This window comes from Ziziphus jujuba, chromosome 8, assembly GCF_031755915.1.
Source record: "Ziziphus jujuba cultivar Dongzao chromosome 8, ASM3175591v1".
Taxonomy (NCBI): domain Eukaryota; kingdom Viridiplantae; phylum Streptophyta; class Magnoliopsida; order Rosales; family Rhamnaceae; genus Ziziphus; species Ziziphus jujuba.
The window spans coordinates 29,898,565-29,920,304 of NC_083386.1; the positions used below are offsets into that span (position 1 = coordinate 29,898,565).

General features: G+C 36.9%; 3 protein-coding genes across 15 annotated transcripts; 2 read left to right on the forward strand and 1 right to left on the reverse strand.

The window, feature by feature from the left end:
* Positions 1-174: 174 nt before the first annotated feature.
* Positions 175-7,789, forward strand: LOC107414890 (pentatricopeptide repeat-containing protein At3g18110, chloroplastic). 12 transcript variants are annotated; one of them, XR_009640452.1, is made up of 8 exons: positions 175-4,044; positions 4,170-4,370; positions 4,502-4,592; positions 4,812-5,456; positions 5,915-5,957; positions 6,200-6,293; positions 6,496-7,346; positions 7,447-7,789. XR_009640452.1 is itself a non-coding variant. In XM_025071512.3 (4 exons), exons 1-4 carry the CDS (start codon positions 404-406, stop codon positions 5,334-5,336), a joined length of 4,458 nt encoding a protein of 1,485 aa, XP_024927280.1. In that variant the 5' UTR covers positions 175-403; the 3' UTR covers positions 5,337-5,573. The 12 variants fall into 12 exon arrangements, 1 of the variants encoding a protein (XP_024927280.1); XR_007239768.2 differs by having other exon boundaries at positions 6,953-7,346; XR_009640448.1 differs by having other exon boundaries at positions 5,915-7,158; positions 7,265-7,346.
* Positions 7,790-8,086: 297 nt separating this feature from the next.
* Positions 8,087-11,988, forward strand: LOC107414840 (uncharacterized). Of its 2 annotated transcripts, none has more exons than XM_016023040.4 (8): positions 8,087-8,297; positions 8,794-8,902; positions 9,227-9,307; positions 9,764-9,812; positions 9,981-10,077; positions 10,503-10,555; positions 10,909-10,971; positions 11,353-11,988. In XM_016023040.4, exons 1-8 carry the CDS (start codon positions 8,102-8,104, stop codon positions 11,632-11,634), a joined length of 930 nt encoding a protein of 309 aa, XP_015878526.3. In that variant the 5' UTR covers positions 8,087-8,101; the 3' UTR covers positions 11,635-11,988. The 2 variants fall into 2 exon arrangements, with proteins under 2 accessions (XP_015878526.3, XP_048326385.1); XM_048470428.2 differs by having other exon boundaries at positions 8,191-8,297; positions 8,714-8,902.
* A 142-nt stretch (positions 11,989-12,130) lies between these two features.
* On the reverse strand, positions 12,131-21,740 carry LOC107414815 (myrcene synthase, chloroplastic). The gene is given in 4 exon segments (XM_060819908.1): positions 12,131-12,977; positions 13,078-13,296; positions 21,213-21,591; positions 21,710-21,740. Coding segments are annotated over 4 exon segments (813 nt in total). The 3' UTR covers positions 12,131-12,793.

The window sequence follows — 21,740 nt, forward strand, 5'->3', positions numbered from 1 at the left end:
CAGTTAACCATGTCTCTTTTTTTTTTTTTTTTTTTTTTTAAATAAATACAATTAACCATGTCTTAAAAATGATAATTACACAAAATTTATATGAAAGTTTATCATTATGTCTTCATTGTTTACATGTTAGTTTCTTTAAAATCTTTCTTTTCCAATAAAATATTACCGACAGATGAAGTGGGACCCACCCATTTTTAACAATGCGCCAATCCGAAACACAGAGAAATATCTGGTGTTGAATATCATCTCCTTCCCCATATAGTCGTAGCCATGGCCATGGCCATAGCCGTTACCCTGAAGAAACAGCAGGCAGTAAGTACATTAGATATAATTCCACTTTAGTTGCTGGTGCAAAATCAAATCAAACAAGAAAGAAACAGAGTATCAGTTTTTATAATCAATTATGACCTTCACAGGAGTTGTGGCCTTGGCTTCCCCACCCTTAATCATCCATTCGGACTCTTCTGCATTATCATCTACTAGGTTATCCAAACCCACATCTTTTTCCTGCAATTCTTCAATTCAAACAGTTTCCACTGCTACTTCTGAGCAACCCAATGATTGTAACGGCGATACTACTACTACCAGTCAGAGATTTAGCTACAGGAGAGCCTCACCATCAGTGAGATGGCCACACTTGAAACTCGCTGAATATTATCCTCAATCTCCTGAGACCCAGTTGACTCATGTTGTTGATGAGGTTGGATTTTCAGCACAACCCTCTGATTCTCAGAGTTCGGATGAACCAAAAACAACCCAGAATACGAACTTTGCAGAAGAAGAAGAAGAGAAGGAATTATCTTTGCATGTGAGTGATGAGACCCGACAAGTGTTGGGGAGGCCTAGCAAGACTAAGGCGAAGAAAATGACGAAACTGGCTCTTAAGAGAGCGAAAGATTGGCGGGATAGGGTCAAGTATTTGACTGATAGGATTTTGGGGTTGAAATCTGGGGAGTTTGTGGCGGACGTTTTGGATGATAGGAAAGTTCAGATGACGCCTACTGATTTTTGCTTCGTGGTGAAATGGGTTGGCCAGTCAAGCTGGCAACGAGCTTTGGAGGTTTATGAATGGCTGAATTTGCGTCATTGGTACTCGCCAAATGCTAGAATGCTTGCCACTATCTTGTCGGTGCTCGGGAAAGCTAACCAAGACGCCTTAGCCGTGGAAATATTCACAAGGGCTGAGCCTGGAATAGGTAATACTGTCCAAGTTTACAATGCTATAATGGGTGTTCATGCTAGAAATGGTCGGTTTGATAAAGTCCAAGACTTGCTTGATTTAATGCGTGAAAGAGGGTGTGAGCCTGACCTAGTGAGCTTCAATACTTTGATAAATGCCCGTTTGAAGTCGAGTGCAATGGTTTCAAATTTGGCTGTTGAACTTTTAAATGAGGTGAGGAGGTCAGGTCTTAGACCTGATATTATTACTTACAATACTCTAATCAGTGGGTGTTCGCGTGAATCCAATTTGGACGAAGCAGTGAAGGTTTACAGTGATATGGAAGCACATGGTTGTCAACCTGATCTTTGGACTTATAATGCCATGATTTCGGTATACGGGAGATGCGGGCTGTCCGGCAAAGCCGATGGACTCTTTAAGGAATTGGAATCAAAGGGTTTTCTTCCTGATGCAGTAACATATAATTCTTTGTTATATGCTTTTGCTAGAGAAGGAAATGTAGAAAGAGTGAGGGAGATTTGTGATGATATGGTGAAAACGGGGTTCGGTAAAGATGAGATGACGTACAATACCATTATCCACATGTATGGGAAAAAGGGCCAGCATGATTTAGCATTTCAACTTTATAGGGACATGAAATCATCAGGTCGGGTCCCAGATGCTATCACATACACTGTGTTGATTGATTCACTTGGAAAAGCAAACAAAACTACAGAGGCTGCAAATTTGATGTCGGAGATGCTGGACAGGGGTGTTAAACCGACTTTGCGAACTTATAGTGCTTTGATTTGTGGATATGCCAAGGCCGGGAAGCAAGTTGAGGCTGAGGAAACGTTTGATTGCATGGTTAGGTCAGGGATTAGACCAGACCGTCTAGCATATTTTGTTATGTTGGATATGTTTCTGAGGCTGAATGAGATGAAAAAGGCAATGGCATTGTATCAGCAAATGGTGAATGATAGTTTCATGCCAGATAATACCCTTTTTGAGGTCATGCTGCGAGTGCTTGGGAGGGAAAACAACTTGGAAGGTATTGAAAAAGTGGTGAGGGATATGGACATACATTGTGGCATGAACCCACAAGTTATTTCTACAGTTCTTGTCAAGGGTGAATGCTATGACCAGGCTGCTAAAATGTTGAGATTGGCCATAAGCAATGGCTATGAATTGGAAAGGGACAATCTTTTATCTATTCTTGGCTCATATAGTTCATCTGGAAGGTACACAGAAGCACGTGAGTTGCTTGAATTCTTGAGAGAACACACCTCTGGTTCCAATCAACTTATAAATGAAGCACTGGTTGTCATAATGTGTAAGGCTCGCCAATTTGATGCTGCCTTGGAGGAATATGGTAAAACTAAGGAATTCCTTTCTTTTGGCAGAAGTTCTACCACATACGAGTCCCTGATTCAAGGATGTGAGGAGAATGAATGCTTGGATGAAGCTTCTCAGATTTTTTCTGACATGAGATTCTTTGGTGTTGAACCTTCTAAACATCTTTACGTGACTATGGCACTCATATATTGTAAAATGGGTTTCCCTGAGACAGCACACCATTTACTTGACCTGGCAGATATGAAAGGCATTCAGTTTGACAATATTTCTGTTTATGTTGATGTTGTTGAAGCATATGGGAAACTAAAGCTATGGCAGAAAGCTGAAAGTTTGGTGGGAAGTCTTAGACAAAGATACATTAAAGTGGATAGGAAAGTGTGGAATGCTTTGATGCAAGCTTATGCTGCTAGCGGTTGCTATGAGCGAGCCAGAGCTATTTTTAATACAATGATGAGAGATGGTCCTTCGCCTACTGTAGAATCTGTTAACAGTTTATTGCAAGCTTTAATAACTGATGGAAGATTGGATGAACTTTATGTAGTAATCCAGGAGCTACAAGATATGGGTTTCAAAATAAGCAAAAGTTCAATCATTTTGATGCTTGATGCATTTGCTCGTGCTGGTAATGTATTTGAGGTGAAGAAAATTTATCATGGAATGAAGGCTACAGGTTATTTTCCTACCATGAATCTTTACAGGATTATGATCAGGTTGTTGTGCAGGGTAAAACGAGTTCAGGATGTGGAAGCCATGGTTGGTGAAATGAAAGAGGCAGGATTTAAGCCTGACCTTGCAATATGGAATTCCATGATAAAGATGTATGCATCTATTGAGGATTTCAGAAAGACAGTTCAAGTATATCAGAAAATTCAAGAAGCCGGACTCGAACCAGATGAGGATACTTACAGTACATTGATTACAATGTACTGCAGAAATCATACTCCAGAAGAAGGTTTGTCTCTGATGCATGAAATGAGAAGAAAGGGCCTAGAACCTAAATTGGACACCTACAAAAGCTTGATTTCAGCATTTGGTAAGCAGCAGCTGTTGGATCAAGCGGAAGACCTGTTTGAAGAGTTGAGGTCTAATGGAAGTAAATTGGATCGCTCAATTTATCATACAATGATGAAAATGTTCAGAAATTCTGGAAACCATTCCAAAGCTGAAATGTTATTGGGCGTGATGAAAGAAGCAGGTATAGAACCCAACTTTGCCACAATGCATTTGCTCATGGTTTCATATGGCAGCTCTGGACAGCCTCAGGAAGCTGAAGAAGTGCTAAACAATCTGAAAGTCACTGGTTTGCAGCTCAATACATTACCATATAGCTCTGTTATTGATGCTTATCTCAAAAATGGAGATTATAACATTGGGATCCAAAAGCTTAAAGAGATGAAGCAAGGGGGCTTGGAGCCAGACCATCGAATATGGACATGTTTTGTACGAGCTGCAAGTTTGTCCCAGCACACAAGTGAAGCAATTATCCTCTTGAATGCACTTCGTGATGCTGGATTTGATCTTCCAATAAGGTACCAAGAAGTTTCTCAAATGTTACAGTGAGGCCAAGGCATCACAAATGGATAATTCAATTTTCGTCCATAAGTTTCCTGTGGATTCATTCTCAAGAAAATCTTTTTTTTTTTTTTTTTTGTAGGCTTTTGACAGAAAAATCCAATGCGCTAATTTCAGAGGTAGGCCTTTGTCTAGAGAAACTAGAACCTTTAGAAGATAATGCAGCGTTTAACTTTGTCAATGCTTTGGATGATCTGTTGTGGGCATTTGAACTAAGGGCCACTGCTTCATGGGTTTTCCAACTGGCCATCAAGAGAGGCATCTACCGCCATGATGTATTCAGGTAACTGCTGGTTGGCTAGAAATGTTATTTTTCCAAGAAATTTCATATCTCAAGTGCAATTCTGTTTATGCCAATGTATATAGAAAAAGAAAACTCTGATTGCCATTTGTTCATATGTTTTTGAAATGCAGGGTAGCTGAAAGGGACTGGGGTGCTGATTTTAGGAAGTTGTCAGCTGGTTCAGCTCTTGTTGCTCTTACACTTTGGCTTGATCACATGCAGGTAAGTTCTTTCTCCTTAGTTTCTGTTCAAACAACAGCCCAATTGAAGGAGTAATTTCAGCAGTTGAAATTTCAATACATTTATACTGATAGCCTCCTAAAGTTTATCATCAGACCATAAATTATTATTGTTTTCAGCTATAATTGAATTAATCTTCTATTTTAACATAGAGTTATAAAACTGTGCAAATCTAACATGTGGATGCATATATTATGGCAGGATGCATCTTTGCAGGGTTATCCGGAGTCTTCAAAATCAGTTGTGCTAATAACAGGGACAGCAGAGTACAACAATGTTTCCCTTAATAGCACATTAAAGGCCTTTCTTTGGGAAATGGGATCTCCTTTTTTGCCCTGCAGTACCAGAAGTGGGCTCCTTATAGCTAAGGCTCATTCCCTAAGGATGTGGTTAAAGGATTCTCCATTTTGCTTGGACCTTGAATTAAAAGATTCCCCATCTCTACCTGAATCTAACTCAATGCAGCTCATTGATGGATGTTTTATAAGAACAGGTCTTGTTCCTGCATTTAAGGACATAACAGAGAAGCTTGGACTGGTGAGGCCCAAGAAATTTGCAAGGTTGGCTTTGCTATCAGATGAAAAGAGAGATAAAGTTATTCAAGCTGATATTGAAGGGAGGAAAGAGAAAATGGAAAAAATGAAGAAAAATGATGGGTTTGGGAGGATGAAGAAGATGAAAAAGTTTATGAAAAGAAAGTATTTAAGGAGATCCATGTTGAGATGAAAAGTCTAGAAATTCAAAAGTTGCCAACTACTTTGGTAAAAGAAAACTGCTTTTCCATTTCACTACCTCTACCACAAATCTGAAAGAAGTTTTAATCGCAGTGACAACCTGTTCTTCTAGGTTTGTAGTTATAGATGTTCTCCTCAGTTTTAAGTTTTGGCTTCATATGAAATAAAATGTTGGAAGATTTTCTGTTAATTGGATTTAGTTGTCAACAAAGGGGTATTCCATGCGCTGCATCTATATCTATGAACCATCTAAATACTAATCCTGATGAAGTTGGCATATAATTTTGATCTGTGGTAAAGTTTCCTGGTGAACCTGGCTGATCAATACCTTCTTGCTGTTAACCTTTAGTACCACAGGTGTTTTAACTCCAGAATAGTTTCTAATGTTTCTTTCAATATTCTTGGCTATGCCAACAGACAGTCTTGTTGAATGATGCTGCAATATCGGTGAATTGGTGTGTTTTGGGGCCAGATGGCCTCATACTTGTATGTTTGTTGGTATGACTTAACGTATATCCATCCTCTTCGGTATTTTCTTTACTCTACTTAGAATGTCTTTTTGTTGTGTAGGTGCTGCTTTTTCGAAGAACATTGTTTAAATATATACTTGGAGGTAAAGCTTCTGACTTGGATGTTTTCTGCCATTGAAACAGAAGAATATTGGTTATTGGCTTTGTATATCATCTTTTATATTGATGCACATATTGATGGTGTCAATCATATAGCATTTGCTCATCCCAACAAGCAAAGGTGCATTGTTACATGTGGAGATGATAAGCTGATTGTATTGGCTTTAATATTTGGAAAAATAGTCTTGAGAAGATTTAGGTTCCTTACTCTAAATTCATGTACCAGAGGTCTGGGATGCTGTAGCTGGGCAGAGACTATGTATATTTGAAGGGCATGAAGTGCCTGTATATTCTGTTTGTCCTATAAAGAAAATATCCAGGTATATTTCCTGTTGAAGCTGGTAAACAATTTCTTTTTTCAGTTGAAGAACGACATCAGCTTCTTGCTAAACGAGAACTTTGATTTGTTGACTTGTCTTTGGAGTGTATTTCATCTGTATTAGAAAAGACAGCTTATAACTTCAAAATTCCAATACGCTTCTTTACATGCAATTTATTTTTTCAACTGCAATTGATGGGAAGATTAAAGCTTGGCTGGATGATTGTATGTGATCAAGAGCGGACTATGACGCTTCTGGGCCTAGGTGCACCATAATGGCATATACTGCAGATGGAACTGGGCAATAGTTTATCGTGTGGAAGAAGATAAAGGACTACATTTTTGGTGACATTTTTGTACTTTATATTTTCTCTGTGTATCAAATTCTCATGATTATGCATTAGAATATCTAAATAATCTATTCTTGTGTTTGAGTTTCTTTTCTTGTTTATGATGATATATAGCTTTTCTCTCAGCTCCTTTCATTCCTTTTTGATTACTCCCATCTTGTGTCATCTGTTTATTTAATTTTTAAGTTTTAGCCACTCTGAACTGTTTATTTTGTTCTCACGTACACAGATATACATGACAAATGCATATGCTACTATGCCTATAACTATCAAAATTAGAAAATTCATAAAATATATTTCTTCTGGCCAGGCTATTCTCATGTGGAGCAAGCAAGGAGGGTTATTCCCGTCTAGTTGAAGAAGCAATTAAACGTAAATATTGTGGTTTTAGAAAGCGCTCTTTAGGTGTTGTCCAGTTTTGCACGACAAGAAACCGGTTCTTAGCTGCTGGTGATGAATTTTAAATTAAGTTCTGGGATATGGACTTTATCAATTTGTAGCCAATGTCAACAGCTGGTAGGCTAGAAATGTTAATTTTTCCAAGAAAGTTCTATATCTTGAGTGCAGATATGTTTATGGCAATATATCTATGATTGTGATTTGCTTTTTAAATGCTGAGTAGCGGAAGTGACTGAGGCGATGAATTTAGAAAGTTATCAGCTGGTGAACGCTCTTATTGTTTCTTATACTTCGGCTTCATGCAGGTAATATCTCTCCTTAGTATCTGTTCAAACATCAATCCAATTGAAGCAGTCATTTGAGTAGTTGAAGTTTCAATTCATTGAAATTTCATGATGGATGCAGCTCATTGATGGATGCTTTATGAGAACTGGTCTTGTTCCCGCATTTGAGGACAGAAAAGAGATGCTTAAGACTAGTGAGGCTCGAGAAATTTGCAACGTTGCCTTTGCTTTCAGATGGAAAAAAAAAGAGATGCAGTTATTGGCTGATGTTGAAAGAAGCAAAGAGAAATTGGAGGACCATTTCACTACCGTTGCTACCCTGTACAATAGAAATTATTTTCTTTTTATTTTATTTATTGTATTCCTGTTGTCAACATTTGATTTATTGTATTCAACCATCATGAACATATGAAAAAACTAATAATAATAATAATAATAATATTTATGACTTAAAATTTTCAAAACGATGCATTCAAATACGCAATCTTTTGTATATCAAACAACCAATTCAAATTCTTTTCCTGAGAGAAAATGAAATAGTTTTTGACCAATGGATTTTTTCCTCAGGAAGAAAAGTAAGTCTTGCTTTATTTGATTTTTTTTCTTTTTTTTTTTTTTCTATTGGTTATTACTGTGAGGTTTAACCACTAAAGAATTTTTTTAATATTAAAAATATTAATAGCAATAAAAAAATTGACCCATAGAATTTTCATATATTAAAGAAAATAAAAATAAAAAAAATACAAAATAACACTGTTACTAAATTACCCATAGCAATGGAAAAAAATTACTTCATGGTGGCAAGATCCAATGGCCATTGGAGCAGTACCTATAATACCGTCTCTATACCTTCATGCAGTGGATATTCTCACACATACTCCGTAGAGTTTCTGGTCTTCCATCGTCTTCTGTTTCACTCTGAAGACAGAGATTCGGTTCGTTGCGTTGAGCTTTTGATAGATTATTTCCCAGGTACTCTTCTCTTCATTCCATCTTTAGGTTCTTTTTTCCCCTGTTTGGTTGCTGAGAAAAAAATTGTGAAGAAGGAGAAAGTTTCCGGCGTTTTGAGATTATCTTTTTATTTCTATCTATCGAAGTTTAATTGATCTTCATGGCAACTAATGAGAGCAAAAAAAAAAAAAAAAAAAAAAAGTATTTTTAGACGATGTGTCTAGGGTTTTCTGTTATCTTATTCACTGTCTGTTTGCTTTTGAAATTGTTTGATAAGAAAGCTATGAGTTGGATATTAAGCGATTTTAGGTTTTCAACTAGAGCTGAACATTTCCTTTAAAAAAAAATTAGGGTTAACGTGTGGAATTTTTTATTATTATTATTTTTTAATTCTTTAGCTATTTTAAAAACTGAATACTTTGTCTTCTGGGGTGCAGGGTGTATACATGTTGCTTTCGTATCTTATGCACAATGTGTTTTTTCAGCTCTTGATTTCTAACTTAATCTTCTTAAGTAGGGCTTCTTATGGAGATGGCACCGAATGACACTTTGCAGAACTCGACTAGTTCTTCAAATGATGTGGATCATCATCATGATAATACGGTTCCAGATGTCTTGAATCATGGGTACATTCTCTTTGGCTTCATAATGCTGTTACTGTGAAGCTCTTTTCAAAAACCATATGCTGCGTGTTATTTTCAGCTTGTTTGATCCACGATATCTAGTCAAAGCTATATCCTTCTTTTAGGATGGATTGGTGCTTTATCTACTGGGGCGTTGTTTTGCAGTTGCGATTGAGAGCCTACGCTAATATTCACTTTCTATCTTTTGGATGGCTTATCCTGATTAAGATGCTGTTTTTTGATTACACATAGACTACCTTGTTATTATATGTATTTTTGTGTCCTATTATTATGTTAGTAAAAGTGATGTTGCATTTGACATTTTAGTGGCACTGCAAAAGAGCATGAGGTTGGTGAGGAAGAAATTAGAGGCATACTGGAGGTTATTGCATCCTGTGGGAAATTCTGGTATGCTTTTATTTATATCTGAAGCTTCCTCATTATCGTTAGGATGGTAACCATTTCCTGGAAAACCCATTTTTAATGCTTTTTTTAAGCGAGGAGGGATTTTTATTCATCATAACATTATTCATTTGTTGGGGGTTGGGAATTAGAATTGAAGATTAAAAACTTCAAATTTACTCTTTCCCCCAATAAACCTCTTTTCAGTTTATCTGTTGCTAAAGCTTGAACAAGATTTGATCATTACCATTCAAAATCATGTTTATCAAAGGTAAAAGAAAGTGTGTCAAATATAGCAGAAACTGTGGGAACACATTATGTATTAAATTATGCTCCTATTAGATATGTGCATTTTATAAATTCGCCTTCCCCCTTTGCCCCCCTTCCTTCTTCTTTTGCATGTTTATTGCTCTGGTGAATGTAAAGATCAACTTGTTTACTTTAATGTATGTTGTTCCTTAGGCATGATTGGGACAAGTTAAAGAGCATCCTATCCTTTCAGCTGAAGCAGGTATGGGGAGGTATGCCATTTTGTTGGTCTTTAATTACTTAACATACATATATATACACACATATATATTGACATTGAAATTGAAATTGACATCTCTAGTCTTTGGTTCTAAACTATGGTATTTATCTTTCTCCTTCCGTCTCTTCTCACTCTGCCTGTTCTTTCAAGGTCCTGTCAGAGTATCCTGAGGCAAAGATGACAAAAGAGGAGCAAATTACTTCTTTAGGAGAAACCTTTTCAGAGCTGGTGAAAAGATTGGATGAAGGTATAGCTTCTGGATTAGCTTCTTTACCAGTTGAATGGAAGGGGGCTTATACTTTATAGCATCTTAATATGGGCTGAGCCAAGTCTAGTATAATGGCAATTGAGCTGAGTTTTGTTAAATGGAAAACATAAGGGAAAGACAAACTATCATAATTTTTGAAGAAGATGAAAAAATGAGAAGAAACTTAGTCAGTGGTGCTAAGGGATTGAGTCTTAATCCTGTTAGTAGCATCAAGATTCGAATGTGATTCACTTTGAGACCATGGATTAGGTTTTCAAAAAGAACTATTTAGAAGGATACAGTTATAAGAGCTGGAACTTTCTGAAGATAAAAATATTTAATGGTTTAGGTTGTTAGCATCTCTAATATTCTAAAACTTTATGTTCCGTTTATGATAATAATTAACAGTGTTTTCTGCCTTGCAGCTCTTCATAATTTTGTTGAAGGTCCCCCATTTACACTTCAAAGGTTATGCGAGGTGATTATTTCATTTTATGTATTATTTATTGAAACATCCTAGTGGTATGTCTCATTTAGTATCATGGATAACTTTATTGGCATTTTTCTGCTATGCATTTATAATGATTTTGTAAAGCTTATTTACATTACCTAGGGCTGAAATTGGTGGTTCCCTCCCTTCACCCTTCAATATTCCCTTTTTAAGGTTTCCAAACTGTGTAAAGTGGACAAGCTGCAATAGCGATCTTTTTCATGACTGCATCTGCATGTGTCTTTTTATTTTCAATATATCTAATTAATCTACTTGTAACTTTCTTTTCTTATAATATATTTTAAACCGTCAAGTTCCTTTTTCTTAAATTATATGAACAGATCCTCCTGGATGCACAAGGCATTTATCCGAATCTTTCAAAGCTTGCTTTAGCACTTGAAAAGGTGTGTCAGCCAACATTCTGTTTGAATGTTCCCTCCAGTTCTTTCGTACCTTTTGCTTAAAAATATATTTTCTTATTCTATATCACAATGATTATTTTAGTCTTTTTGGTAGTGGTATTCATTCCTTTCAAGATTTTCCCTCGGTTAGGTGTTCTATTCTATGTACAACAGAATTTGTGTTATAGGCAATGTAGGTTGTTTATCCTGTTTCATTAGAAATCTTAGGTATCTTAGATATATATTTGGTTTGCCTTATGAAGATGGTGGTCGCTTGGACTATAATAGTATGATTTTTATAATTTAGTTCGTATCTATTTCTTTTATTTCCTTGAAACTTGATATTAATTCTAAGCATTAGTACTCGCATGTTCATGTTTGCAGAATCTGTTGGTAACTTCGATGCTGAGCATTTCTACTGATCCATATCCACCATCAACGATCCAACAATTGAATGAACCAGTCAGAGCAAATGAAGAACCACAGCTGCATTCTAATTCTGTGCAGAATGGGGTAGAATCTATGGTAAGTGACAGGGATGAAGAAATGACAGAGGTAGGGGAGGCTGATATTAACGATGATATGACCATTGACATGGAAGCTTTTGAAGATATAGTTGGATCTGGATCGTCAGAATCAGATACGGTACCAACCAATAATTCCTAGGCCTCCAGCAATTTAGAAAAAGCATATTACCTCACCTCTACAGAGCTCTTATGGGGTGCGATGTGGAAGACCTGATTTCGACTGGCAATGTGATTGGTCCCTTGACATGCGATCGTGGGTCTTGGTAAACCATCAAAGTAAGGAGTGATGAAAAGGTTTCATAGAATCACAATGATTCCTATATGTGTTAGTATTTTTGCATTTTGTTCATACAATCACTACTATTTGATCGAGGAACAATTGGCTTGTGAGCATTTTTGCATTTTTACTGCTGTAGCAATTTTTCACAAAACCATTTACCTAGTTTCGTTGAATGAAGATGCAAGAATATATAAAAGGTACATAGTTTGTGAATGCGTAAGCTTGATTTTCAAGCTACCAATAAAGAAAGAGGAAAAAACAAACTGAATTAGTGACCTGCAATACATATATATAAGTAGGATGGAAAAAGGGTAAAAACGTATATATTAGCCCTTTCAAGTCGTAGCACTGAGCTGTCCTAGCAAGTTGCATTGCCCTTTCAATAAAAATCTTGGAAAAACCCGAAGTTTCTATTCTATATCCATTATTCTTTTTCCATGTGTTAATCAAGAACTTTATGTGTTCCCTAGCCTCAGTTTCAGAAGCACCAGTTTCATTCATGTAGCATTGAATCGATTTAGGAACACCACCTCTTCGAATTTCAACCTGAAGAAAAGAAATCAAATTACTAAAAAATTTAGAAAACATAAGACGGTTAATTAATTAACCGTACTAAGTGTGGAAGAGTACAAATAGATTATAAATAGATTATATACTAGCATGTTTGCTTACATATTATATTCCTAGACCATCAGCAAGTCTGAAGAGAATTGCTGACAACTGGACAACCTCTGGGTACTTATCCATGGACTTCATGGCCGCCTCTCTTATGGGATTGGTGGCTGGAACATGAACATGAGCCAGTGCAACCGGTGCTGCTATCGAAATGCATGCATTTTCAACATATTCTTCCAAGCTTACTTTGTACCCACTGTAATACCACTTTGCCTCTCGTAAATGAGCTTTACAGAGATCTGCCCACTAGTTAAAGAATTTATAGTAAGAGAATAAAAGAAGAGATTAAGGTACAATTTTTTATTTAAAAAAAAAAAATTATTTGAAATGACCAAGTTTACTATTATATGCATATACAAGTCAGAAATAAATATATAACAATTAATACCATATTTTTGAGGAACTTGATGATGTGGATCCTCTCTACCTTAAACACGTCAAAGGCAATCTGATTCATTGTGTTGTGAAGAACAAGGAAGCACAGCTTCATGTAATCTGGTAGATGATCTATTCCATGTACATCCCACCTTATATAACACATAAAAAGAAATTAAAAAACAGAAGCAAAGTTAAGTTTCAATATCCTTGATCACATGTTAGGCATATATAATAAGTACATATACGAACCTTCGAACAGCTTCCGTAAACAGCTCCCAGTTCATCAGTGTGCCGTAGAAATCATATGTGTCATCAATTAGTGTAACTAATGCAGTAACAGTTGAAACCATTCTCCTACAATATCCAAGCCCACGCTCCGATGTCACTCCCACTGTTCAAAAGAAGTTCTCCATCATTCTGTCCCTTGCATAGCTCAATTTTTCCTGATGCCCACTATGCTTCCACCACCTTCATATAACATATGTTAGTGTAATGACATCTTTGTTGTTGTCATTAGTTGCTTTGTGATGTCTAGTTATTTTACATTCAGCTTTTTAATAAAAGCATTGTTGTATTAGGTAGCCAAAGTATGGCTTGGCTTTTGATAGTATGATTATTGCAATGTTAGGTGGAAATTAGATGGTTTACTGTTTTGTAAGCTTGTGTTTATATGTTCTATCAAAAAATGAATGCAAACAGGTTTTCACACTAGTTCAAGCTTTTTTTTTTTTTTCTCTCATTTTCATTTTGCTGTGTTTTTTGTCTAAAAATCCTACAAATGGTATCAGAGCTCTAATGATTTTAGTGGGACTGTGAGTGAAATAGCAAAACAAAAAAAAAAAAAAAAAAAAAAAATACAGAAACCTTCGTTCTACCTTTCCTTCCTTTTTTCATTTAATGGCTTCAATTCATTTTTCTACTCCATCATCTCCTATATTTTCTGGAGAAAATTATGCCATGTGGTCTATAAAAATAAAAGCTTACCTTCAGGCTTTTGACTTGTGGGAAGTTGTGGAAACTAATAGAGATCCTTCTCCTTTGAGAGCAAATCCCATTGTTGTACAAATAAAGCAACATAGTGAGGAGATTGCTAAAAAGTTTAAGGCTTTATTTGCCTTACATGTTGGTGTTTCAGATGTGATGTTCACCAGAATTATGGCCTGCACTCTAGCCAAAGAGGTTTGGGACAAGCTGAAAGAAGAGTTCCAGGGAAGTGCAAGAACAAGACAGATGCATGTATTGAATTTAAGAAGAGAGTTTGAGATTCCAAGAATGAAGGATTCTGAGTTGGTGAAAGACTTCATAGATAGACTCATGAAGGCAATAAAGCAGATTAGAATTCTTGGAGAGGAGCTGAGTGATAGACGAGTGGTGGAGAAAGTGCTGGTTAGCTTACCGGAGAAGTTTGAAGCAAAGATCTCATCCTTGGAGGAGTCAAGAGACTTAAGTCAGATTTCTTTGTCAGAGCTGGTAAATGATTTACAAGCAACTGAACAAAGAAGATCTATAAGACAAGAAGAGGCTTCAAAAAGTGCTTTTCTAGCACTACAAAAAGGCAAAACTCCAGGAAACAATAACCAAAGGAAGCAGCAAGGTGGAGGAAGTAATGACAAAGGAAGACATGGTGTTGGTACAAGCAGAGAAGGTGAAAGAAAGAAGTTTGTGGAGTGCTTTCATTGCAAAAAGGACAACCATTCTGCAAAATATTGCTGGTTTAGGCTTAATGTCCAATGTAGAGCTTCCAAACAACTTGGCCATGTTGAAAAAGTTTGCAAAAACAAAGGAGGACCAATACAATAAGCACACCAAGTACAAGTTGCTGATGAAGCACAACAAAATGAGGAAAGATTATTTGTTTCCACATGTTATTCAGAAAACAGTAGCAAAGAAGTTTGGTTGGTGGATAGTGGCTGCACTCAACATATGAATCATGACGCTGATCTTTTCAAGAGCTTGGACAAAAGATTTGTTTCCAAAGTCCAAATAGGAAATAGAGATTTCATTCAAGTTCAAGGCAAAGGAGATGTAACTGTGGAAACTTCAATAGGTACTAAACTCATTTCAAATGTGTTATATGTACCCGAAATTAATCAAAGCTTGTTGAGTGTGGGACAATTGCTTGAAAATGGATATTCTCTGAATTTTCAAGATAAGTCTTGGACAATATATGATCAACATGGAATTGAAATTCTAAATGTTGGAATGAAAGATAAAAGCTTTGTAGTAGAGTGGAACATGAAGGGAAACAATGTTTTCTATGCCAAAACTAGTGATGAATCTAAGTTGTTGCATAAAAGACTTGGTCATTTTAATTATGACTCCCTAAATCTAATGCATGAAAAGAAATTGGTAGAGAATATGCTTGCTGTTAGCAAAAATAGGAAGTATGTCAGGATCCGTCCAAAATTTCTCACCGGAACCCTAGACAAGCTCTGATCCCAGGGAAACCCTACCGGACCCTCCAACGAAAAATCCGGCAGAACCTCCCCTAAGGGTTGGACTTACCATAAATTTCCTGCACTGAAAACACACTTCTATATTCATTCCCTTATTCCTCCCACAATACTACAAATTGATTCCACAATTTTACAGCACTTCGTAGGAATAACAATAATTCAGCGCATAAATAATACATAAGTGTCCAGAACAGTATACAGAGCTTCATGAAGTACTATTAAGCATAGAATACAACAAAGATGAAAAAAATATTACAATTGAAATAAACGAGTACAAAGGTACTTCTCGAACTACAATAGCGGCGGAGATTTGGTTCGCTCCGGAAGAACGTCTACCACCCCTTGCACCTAAGGGGACGAAATTTAAAACATGAGATGCTAATCATCTCAGTGAGTGACCCTATCTACTGAACACTTTTAATATTTATCATATAACAAATAAGGGAATTTAATTAATACCAACAATTAAATAAATAAATAGTAATAACAATTGAAAGTAATAATTTCTCTCAAAACTCTCACTATTCACTCCGTTGGAAATGTTCCCTTTTTAAAACATTTTTACAAAACCCGATATTCGTACTTCCCGAAAACCAAGGGATCAAATAATTTAATAAACAATAGATAAATATTCCAAATATAAATAAAATGTAATAAAATATAATAAATAATTTTTGAACACTTTGGGATTTGAAATTTCTATCCGAAAATTTATAGTTGACGCACCACACCATATACCAGTGATGCCCTCTGATACCCAGCGTCTCGAGCACCGACTGGCAGGAGGTTAGAGAGAGAAACTTGCAAACGGCACTTCGGCGTCCTGACAGTACCGCTGCTGAAACCGTCATCCCGGCCAATGAGGGGGGCGGCTGTAGCCAATATCAAACTTGCCTGCCCACGGTCCAATGGCAACTCACGGGAGACATAATAACTTGCGCGCTAACCACATATACACCGGAACACCAATACTGTATGAGTGCGTCTAAAATAATTACTAAATTAATTATAACCGTACCGATTTTCCAAAATCACCGTGGGAAATATACAAATTTTCAAATTTACCATCCCACATATTTTCCTTTAACATACCCAGTACGAAACCATCGATAACGATAAAACAATAATTTTCTCGTAACACGAGATTCAACAAATAATATACCACGGGCATAATTATAAAATTTAAACCACCAATTAAACAAATATTTTTCTTAAAATATTTAAACCAATTATGCTCAAAAAATAATATTAAAATCACATACGATTTATTACTGAAAATACCTTGCTCATGCGTAATAAATAAAATTAAATCACAATAAAATAATAATTAAATTGCACCACATGAGCATAATTCCAAATATCAATTAAACACCAATTAAATATAATTAATTGCTCCAAAATATTTTTTAAAGGCGGGTCACTCACCTTGAGCACGTATATCAGTTAAAATCCTCCGCAGGATCAACTCCACTAACCACACGTGCACGTATAACATCCACAGTACACCAACCCAATATATTAATATTTTAATCGGGTAACTCCCAAATGGGTACCCGGGGAGCGAACACAAACGACAACTAAAAGTTACGAATAATATACTGAATCGAAGCTTGAGTGACGAGGATTACGAATCCGGTCTTACTTCCCGGAGATCGGACCCGAGGTGGCCGGAATCTCACTGGAAAGCTTTCGGAATTCAACTCCTCAATTCTCCCAAACCGTCGTGAATTGGAGGAAAAGGACGCCGGATTTGGATTCAGGAGGTCGGAATTAGTGGAGAGGGATCGGTGGTGCAACTGGGTACTTGCCGGAACAGTGATTTCCGGTGAGCCGTCGAGATTACCGGCAATCGTCGCCGGCGGCGGCGCGTCCGGTGGCCGATGGCTGAGATTTTTGGGAGTTTTGTAGATCGAGGGGAGAGGGTTCCAATGGGACCGGCGGTGAGGCAAACGGAGGTCGGACGGCGAAGAGATCGGGGTTTGAAGGTTTTCGGCGCCTCGCCGGAAAATACTCCGATTCCGGCGCGTCGGAGGTCCGGTGGCCGTGAAATTTGGTGGGTAGGCCGGAATTCCCACGGGTGAGAGACCGGTCAGGTGCGTGTGGCTTGAAAGTGGCCAGAAACGGGTCAAACGACGGTGGAGGGGAAAATCGCCGTCAAGCTTCACCGGCTCGATCTGGGCCTGTCCAGCGACCGGTGGTTGTGAAATTTTGGGGTTCGGCCGGGAATGGAGAGGCGCTCCCATTTGGCCAGCGCGTGTAGCAAGAATCGGCCAGAAAATTTGACAATTCCAACGGTTGGTCGTTTCTCTCTCTTCCTCTCCGTCGTTTTTGCCAAATAAAAGCCACCGTGGGTGACACTGTTCACCCACGTGGACCAATCAGGTGACGACATGTGGCGTTACTGTGCATTTAAGCCAGATATAATAAAATATTACGGTATCCGGCGAACTTCACACGTTCATAACTTTTTAACCAGATGTCCAATTTAAGCGTGCCGCTAGTCTATGATCTCGTATCGACGAGTACTTTACAACCATACAAAAGTCAAAACAAAATTATACAACGATAAAAAGTCAACTCCTGACACCTTTTGGACAGTTTGCACCTCGACTTGTTTTGCTCATAACTTTCAAACCGTAGCTCCGTTTTCGACGTGCTACTAGTTTACGAACTCGGGGCATCATGCACTTCGCCACGGTACCATGGTCAACCTAGAAATTTTAACCGGAACAAAAAGTCAACTTTTAACCCACTCGGTCAATGGTCAACCTCGGTCAACGTGCACGAATTCCGATGTGGTTTGGGTCGGGGTGTTACAAAGTATGTGAAGTGTGTCAGCTTGGTAAGTAACAAAGGCTGCCATTTTCTTCAAAAGGTGCTTGGAGAGCCTCTGAAAAACTTCAGTTGGTTCATAGTAATGTATGTGGACCTATGAGTGAGAATTCTATCAATGGTAGCAGATATTTTCTCACTTCATAGATGATTTCTCTAGAATGTGCTGGGGGTATTTTCTGAAACAAAAATTTGAAGTTGCTGATATATTCACCAGCTTTAAAGTCATGGTTGAAAATCAAACAAAATGCAGCATCAAGGTGATAAGATCAGATAATGGGACTGAGTATACAACTCAAAAATTTGAGTTGCAATGCAAAGAAGCTGGAATTCAACATAAGCTAACTTCTCCCTATACTCCTCAACAAAATGGGGTTAGTGAGAGGACTATTATGGAGATGTGTAGATGCTTGTTGTTTGAGAAGCAATTATTAAAGAAGTTTTGGGCTGAAGCAGTGAATACCTCAATATATTTGCTAAATAGACTACTAACAAAGACATTGGAGTTCAAAACTCTATATGAGGTGTGGGATGAAGTTAAACCTATTGTGGAGCATTTGAAGATATTTGGGAGCATTTGTTATACATATATTCCTGAAATTAAAATAGACAAGTTAGATCAAAAAGCTGATGTGAGAATTTTTGTTGGTTATAGCAACAACACAAAAGGGTACAAAGTATATCATTTGAAGACTAACAAGCTGATTGTTAGTAGGAATGTTAAAGTTGATGAAGCTGTTGTTTGGAATTGGAAAAAGTGTGAAGTTCAAGCCTCAGAAGAGAATTTTATCCAAGAACATGATGAAATTCAGGAGGAGACTAATTCAAATTATGAAAATGCTATTAGAATCTAAGGTACATGACCATTGACTGATGTATATGAGAGATGCATTCGAGGTACAAGACCCCTGATTGATGTATATGAGAGATGTATCCAAGGTACAAGACTGTTGACTGATGTATATGAGAGATGTAACCTAGCATTGTGTGATCCAATTACTTTCTATGATGCAAATTAGTTCGAGACATGGAGTGCAATGGGTCTTTAGGACCAAGCTCAATGCAGATGGTACAATAAACAAGCATAAAGCAAGATTGGTAGTTAAGGGCTATGTGCAGCAACCAGGTATTGATTATGGAGATACGTTTGCACCAGTTGCAAGGCATGAGACAATCAGATTTCTACTAACTCTTACTGCTAAAAAAGGTTGGAAAGTTTACCATTTAGATGTGAAGTCTGCATTTCTAAATGGTTACTTGCAAGAAGAAGTGTATGTTGAACAACCTGAAGGCTTTGTTGTTCAAGGAAAGGAAGACAGAGTTTATAAGCTGCATAAGGCTTTTTATGGCTTGAAACAAGCTCCTAAAGCTTGGTATAACATAATTGACTCACACCTTATGGAGAAGGGATTTAAAAGGAGTGAGAATGAGCCTACCTTGTACGTGAAGTCAGGTTCAAATAATGAAAAATTGATTGTTGCTCTATATGTTGATGACTTGTTTGTTATAGGAGGAGATTCACAAAGTGTGTTGAAGTTCAAATCTAAAATGCAAAAGGTGTTTGAAATGTTAGATTTAGGAGTGATGAACTACTTTCTTGGCATGGAGATATATCAATCTAGTCATGGCATTTTCTTATCCCAAAAGAAGTATGCTATGGAACTACTCAAAGATGGCGCAGTCAAGATTGAAGTTTCAGTTTACAGAAGCCTTATTGGGAGTTTGCTATATTTATGTGCATCCAGACCCGACATTATGTTTTCTGTGAGTTTACTTTCTAGATTTATGCATGCTCCATCACATATTCACTATTCTACAGCTAAAAGAGTGCTAAGGTAGATTAGAGGCACTATAGACTGTGGTGTTTGGTTTTTGAAGCAAGGAGAAGGAAAGTTGATAGATTATGTTGATAGTGATTGGGCTAAAAGCATGGAGATTTCAAAGAGTACTTCAGGCTATTTATTTTCTTTTGGTTCAGGTCCATTTTCATGGAGTTCATAAAAACAAGGTTCAGTTGCTCAATCCACAGCTGAATATATTGCTGCTGCAGCTGCTTCGAATCAAGCTTTATGGCCAAGAAAGTTGCTTGTTGATTTAAATGAGAGGGAAGAAGAAGCTACCATTATATATTGTGACAATAAGTCTGCAATTTCCATTGCTGAAAATCTAGGTCAATATCGAAGAACAAAGCATATTCCAGTCAAATATCATGTTGTGAGGGAAGCTGAAAGAAATGGTCAAGTGAAGCCGGTTCATTACAGGTCTGAGGTCCAGCTTCTTGATATTTTAGTAAAAGCATTGCCTAGAAACATGTTTGAAACATTAAGAGATGATCTTAGTGTTTCCAGCAAAAGTGCCAAGGAGGAATGTTAGTGTAATGATACTTTTGTTGCTGTCATTAGTTGCTTTGTGATGTTTAGTTACTTTACATTCAGCTTCTTGCTAAAAACACTGTTGTATTAGGTAGCCAAAGCATGACTTGGTTTTTGGTAGTATGATTACTGAAATGTTAGGTGAAAATTAGGTGGTTTACTGTTTCCGTAAGCTTGTGTTTATATGTTCTGTCAAAAAATGAATGCAAACAAGTTTTCACACCAGTTCAAGCTTCTTTTTTGTTTCCTTTTTGTTTTGCTGTGTTTTTTGTCTAAAAATCGTACAACATACATAATTTATTAAATTACTATTGATTCCAAAAGCTTAATTAAGTTGTTAGGATGCAGCTTTTTAGGTATATCTATCTCCAACATTTCCATTCATTTGTAAGTCATTTTGACCATTACAAATGTCAAAATGAATGGTAATATGACTTGAACCTATGTTTAAAGCTTTTGGGCTCTAATACCATGTTAAATCATCATTGATTTAAAAAATATAAGCTGTTAAGATATAGGTTTATTATGCATATCAAGCTATATGTAACATAATTAATATTGAATTAGCATTTTCATCATGATTTTGATTTGTAGTTTTAAAGTCTTTAAAGTTGGCTTTGAGTCGTTGAAGTTAGCTGGTTTTGTTCATAAATAATTTCAGGGGTTGATAAGGAAGTAGAAGATCAGAAATAAGAACTAGATTTTTTTTATGTTTCAGTATCACCTGAAAGCATGTTTCATATCTTCTTGGTATATTGATTGTAGCTTGTTGAAATCCAATTAAGCAAGCTCGATCAAGATGGGATACATGCTTTGTTTCTTCTCGTAAACTTCAATGAACCACCTGGTCTCAAACCTCGGGACCCTCTAGTGCAGTGGAAGCTCCAAGGCATGGCTGATCAATTTGGAAAGAGTATGATCCTTGTTCTGTCTTTGCATGTATTCATCGAGATGTTTGGTTGCAAAATCTTTCGCTTCCTCCAAAATATCTTCACCTTGTCTCAAATAATATGAAGCTTGGTATAAAGCTAGCATTCCCTCTGTATTTTAACTTAAACTTACCTTGAAATTCCCTGTTTCATCTTTGAAACCATCAAAAACCTCTGCGTGCGTACATATGATGTATACATATTAATTACTTGAAATGGTGAGTTTCATTTGTTCAAATTATAAAATGCCCTTATATAGAAGTTTTGGAAACTAAAATGAAAGAGAAATAACCTTTGACCATACAATAGATTAGTGGCCACAT